Here is a 5000-nt window from a genome sequence, read left to right as displayed (position 1 = left end):
AAAGACTGCATTACAAATCCACACTTTGTCGTACCTCTAAATGCTGCAAGTCATATCTATCACTGGAATTAATCATTTGCTCCCAATCATCCTGTGGGATCTCATCTAGTGCAGAAAGGTCTGGTAGCGGGGAATCATTTCCATCTGTGAAGAAATGTCGGACTCAATTCTTATTCTAAAATTACTGAATAATATGGTACTGACTTTGCATACGAAAGAAGACTAATTTAAATATAAAAAACAAAAAAATATATAAAAGAATTCTAATTCAAATGTAGAAAACAAAAACACATCTCCATTTGAAACATTACGTAAAAAATGAAATGATAATTACCATTACAAGAATCTCTTTCACAAATCCCATTTGATGCTTCATTTTCTGTGGAAAATCTTTTATTTCTGGAAGATTCTTTGATTTTTCCATCAGCTTTACTGCTACTGCTTCCACTGTTGCTGTGTTCTTTATCTTTGCTATGACTTCCACTGCTGTGTTTTCTGCTGCTGCTGCTACTGCTGTTGCTGCTGTTGCTGCTCTTTTGACTCTTTGAACTACTGCTGTGTTTGCTGCTATGATGTTTAGCATTTCCACTCGAGTGACTGCTAGAAGTTACACCTGATTTTTCTTTGGTTTTGCTGGAATGAGTCTCCTTACTGCTGCTAGTACTGCTACTCACGGTAGTATTGCTATGTTTACTAGAATTACTACTGCTTTTGTGCTTGCTGGAAGAACTACTGTGATGACTACTGGAACTTTTATGACTACTACTCTTTTCTTTACTACTGCTAGAAGAATGCTTTCTCTTGGACTCATTTTTGTTATCTTTGCGAGAACTGGAACTGGATGAACGATCGACTGACTTCTCAGTTTTAGAACTTTGGCCTGATTTACCTTTTGAAGAAGTGTCACTCTTCTGATTAAGTGAATCATCATTCATAAAAGGCTCTGTACTATCGATGTCTTCTCCTGTTGAGTCTTCACTGCTGTCCTTACCAGCGGCTGCCACAGCATCGAAAATAGAGATTTCCTTCAGAACTTTTGGCTTTTGTACCTGTTGAGTGCTGGCAATCACCATATCAAACATAGACATGACTTTACCCTGAGAATCCTGAGCAAGTTTTCTTTCTTGCAAGAATCTTCACTAACTCTTCTTTTTATTCCTTGTTTACTGCTTCCTGAGATGCTTTCATTTTCTGACTTTTTAGATTCTGTGCTTTGGCGCCTCTGTGAGAAACCTTTGTCAGACATGCTATCTGTACTACTTTTTCTATCTTGCCTACTCTTCTTGTGCTCTCTGTCTGAGCCCTGTTTAGCTTTCTCACTTTCTTTGGAGGAAATGTCACTACTAGGCTTTGAATGTGAACTTCTCTCCTGTTTATTGCTCGAGTCACCTGAACTTCTTTTCTCACCATGACTTTCAGTCTCTTCTTTTTTGCCAGAGACAGAAGAAGTCTGTTCCAAGTCCTTCTCAATTTTCACAATTGACAGATCAGGAACTGTGGGCTCCTTTTCAATTTTTATTTTGCTTGGATCAACTGGCATTGGTACTGATAACGGCTGGGTTTTATCCTTGGTAATTCCTTGGCTATCGCTTGTAGAGTTTCTTCGTTTTAAGCTGTCCTCACTTTCCCTTCTATTACATATCTTCTGATTATCTTTAATTTTTCTCTTACCAGGGCTTTGGCTTTGACTTCTGCTGCGACTTCTGTCACGGCTTTCACTGCGACTTCTGCTGTGGCTTCTACTTCTACTTCGGCTCTCACTAGAGCTCCTGCTTGAACTTCGACTACTACTGTAGCTTCGGTTTCTCTTTTTCTTGCTCTTGCTTCTCCTTCTCTTGTATTTATATTTCTTATGGTGCTTTCCTCTTTTCTTGTGTTTCTTATATTTTTTAACCTTATCTAAATCTTCATCCTGGCTGTCCTCTCTACTAGCATCACTCTTCTCATCTGCACTATCTTCTTCATCTTTGTTGGAGTCCTTACTGTCATCATCATCTGAGTCACCTCTACTATTACGATGTTTTCTTTTCTTTTTACTATGGCTGTATTTCCTACGCCGTTTGTGACTTTTCTTTTTCTTTCTTCTGTGGTAAGAATGTTCAGAATCTGAGCTGCTTGACCGATCCCTCTTCCTCTTTCTCCTGTGTCTTCCCCGTCTATGTTCAGAGTCACTACTCTCATCATCTTTGGCTGAAACATCTCCCTTGTTTTCCTTATTTCGCTTTTCTTCTTTCTCAGGATCGTCTTCCTCATCTTCTGAATCAAGATCTGGATCTTCACTTTCACTTTCACTCTTTTTCTCCTTCTTCTCTGACTGAGAATCCTTAGTTTCTGTTTCCTTATCTGGTAATTTCTTTTGTTTTTCTTTTGAGTTCTCTCCCTGAACAGTATTTTTTATCTTTTGCTTCTCATTATCAGTAGTAGTGTTTACTTCAAGCTTTTCTTGTGATGAATTTTCAATTGGAGGTGGTTGAATTTCCTCTTTATTTGATGACAAATTTGCTAAACTTAGAATTTCCTTATCTAAATCAACTTTATACTTTTTAACAATTTTTGAAGCTTCGACTCTCTGTTGAGTCTTTTTGGAATCTTCCTTTGAGTCAGCTGTTTGCTGTGAATCTTCCCCATCCATTAACTGTAATATTTCTTCTAACGGATCACCTGTGTCTTTTACTTCTGGTACTGTGCTCCGAACCTGCGGAGTCCAGTTTCTAATATTGCGTCTAGATATTTTTGGGGCACTGAGTGTATGGACAACTTGGGGAAGTAAAGAATGGCCTTTGCTTTTATTCTTTACTTCCACTTTACCTGGCTGTTCTTTTGGCTTCACACTTACTTCACTTTTCTGTATTGGAGTGCTGACTTTTACTGGATTTATCTCTTTTTCCTCTTTCTCCTTCACTTCCTTCTCTTCTTTTCCAGGTACATTTTCACTGGTTTTGCAATTTTCACTATCAGTTTTAGATGTAGTATACACAGTGCTATTAAACATTCCAAATCCATCCGAAGATGAAGTAAAAACTGGAGATGGGGGCAAAAAATAAGACCCTTCTGCCATGTCCTGACTTTCAGTTGAATTTTTCTTTGATGTATCACAGCTACTACTGTCAAGATTTGACATACATTGTGCATCTGAAATCACAGTTGAATTTTTACTGGTTTTCTCTGCAATGCTTAAATTATACTGAAGCTTACCAAGAGCCCTTACTCTCTTTTTCTTCACTTTAATCTTATTATTCTGTGAGTGTTCTGCAAGCACCTCTTCTAGGATATCAAAATCGTCTCTTTTTTTATCACCTTCTCCATCATCAGAAGAGAAATCTGTAGCTTCACTGTCTACAGAACTTTTGGTATTAACTTCTCCTTCCAAAACGTCTGAAATAACACTACTGGCTGACATATTAGATGGGATATACTTCATAACCTTGGATGGTGTCACTTCCTTATCACTGCCATCTACAGACCTCTTGCGCTTATTGAGTTCCTCTATGGGTGTGGGGTTATAACTAGGAGTGTCTGGCGGACGGAGGTACAGCTTCTTCTTTGTCTTGGTTTGGGTAATCTCAGCTGAGGCCTGAGCAATCAGTGCTGATGTATCAATTTTCTTCATCACAGATGAAGGATCAACTCCCACTGCAGCCAGAAGGGGGTTTTCTGACAAGGCTTTCTTGACGGCATCACTTACAAGTTGTTGCAGCAGCTCTGACTGGTCGCCTGAATTTGCTTCAGACGTTTCAGTGTCACTTGCCTCTTCTGCATTCTCTCCCTTCTTGGGAGCTGAGGTCTCTGATTTGCTACATGTTGGTAAATCTGAAAGCAATTAAACGTTATAATTATAATCATATAAACATATATACATACATACATATGTGCACGCGCACACACGCGCGCACACACACACACACACACACACACACACACACACACACACACACACACACACACACACACACACACACACACACACACACACACACACACACGCACAAGCACACGCACACGCACACGCACACGCACACGCACACGCACACGCACTTTATATAAGTTTCATATTCAAACATAAATAAAAACAAAATCTTTCTTCATCCTCTTTTGTCTTCCATTTACTTTTACTTTTAACTTTTCTCAAAGAATAAGAAAAATGGAAAATCCAAATAAAAACAAATTAAAAGGAAGTATCAAACCTTCAGATGCAGGTGTTTCAGTAGCTATTTTGGGCTGAGAGACATCATTAATAGCTTGTTTATCATCTGCATTTTCCGAGTTGGAAGTTATACTTTGCAACTGATTTGTGTTGGTTTCTGCAAACAAGGTTAAATAAAGAATAAAAGAAAAAAAATCACGAAACAAAACTATAAAAACCAAGCATCATTCCAAAACATAAGCAGATGAACAGGAAATAATAATAAATCATGGTATACTGAAAACATAATTTCTACGTAACTAAAGTGGTCATTGTTTCTAACCAAGAAAACAAAAATAATATTCCATGAACAATAAATAAACAATAAAAACACATATATAAAAATCATGTTCATCGGTTTCTATCATGACTCTGGACAATGCTGGGGACAGAGCTGCATTTAGTGATTAAAGACGCTAGGCATGTTTTGGAAAATTAAAGGAGAAAATACTTGGTATAAGAAAGCAGGGAATAATCACAAAAGAGGAAAACCAATCAAACGAAGAAGCTAAAATGATGGTACTGAGTGAAACAGAAAATCTGTAATGAGTTGTGTCTTTGTTGTCTGCATAATTAATAATAATAATAATAATAATAATAATGTAAATTTTATAATGAATAATATTTTTGAAAAAGACTTGAAACTTATTCAGCACTCTATAATGTCTGCAGTTATACAGTGATGAAATAACTTGTAGTAACCCGGGGAATGATAGTTTTAATACATTTTCATGGTATATCTGTGCTGTTTATAACCAAAACTCCTGACATCCAAATAGTAAAAGGTGGCTAAAAAGTACATACAATTGAAAGATTT

The 5000-nt window shown here is 37.3% G+C and overlaps 1 protein-coding gene across 1 annotated transcript in view; it reads right to left on the bottom strand.

Moving 5' to 3' along the window:
* Positions 1–5000, bottom strand: part of LOC125032675 (transcriptional regulator ATRX-like) — a 26281-nt gene that overhangs the window by 19095 nt on the left and 2186 nt on the right. Inside the window, 4 exon segments of the mRNA XM_047623930.1 lie at positions 35–144; positions 335–1068; positions 1071–3810; positions 4185–4301. Coding sequence (XP_047479886.1) covers positions 35–144; positions 335–1068; positions 1071–3810; positions 4185–4301 — 3701 coding nt within the window.

The sequence above is a fragment of the Penaeus chinensis genome, chromosome 15, assembly GCF_019202785.1.
Source record: "Penaeus chinensis breed Huanghai No. 1 chromosome 15, ASM1920278v2, whole genome shotgun sequence".
In the NCBI taxonomy this organism is placed as follows: Eukaryota; Metazoa; Arthropoda; class Malacostraca; order Decapoda; family Penaeidae; genus Penaeus; species Penaeus chinensis.
The sequence above is the reverse complement of the archived record's forward strand: the minus strand, read 5'-3'. Positions and strand labels throughout refer to the sequence as shown.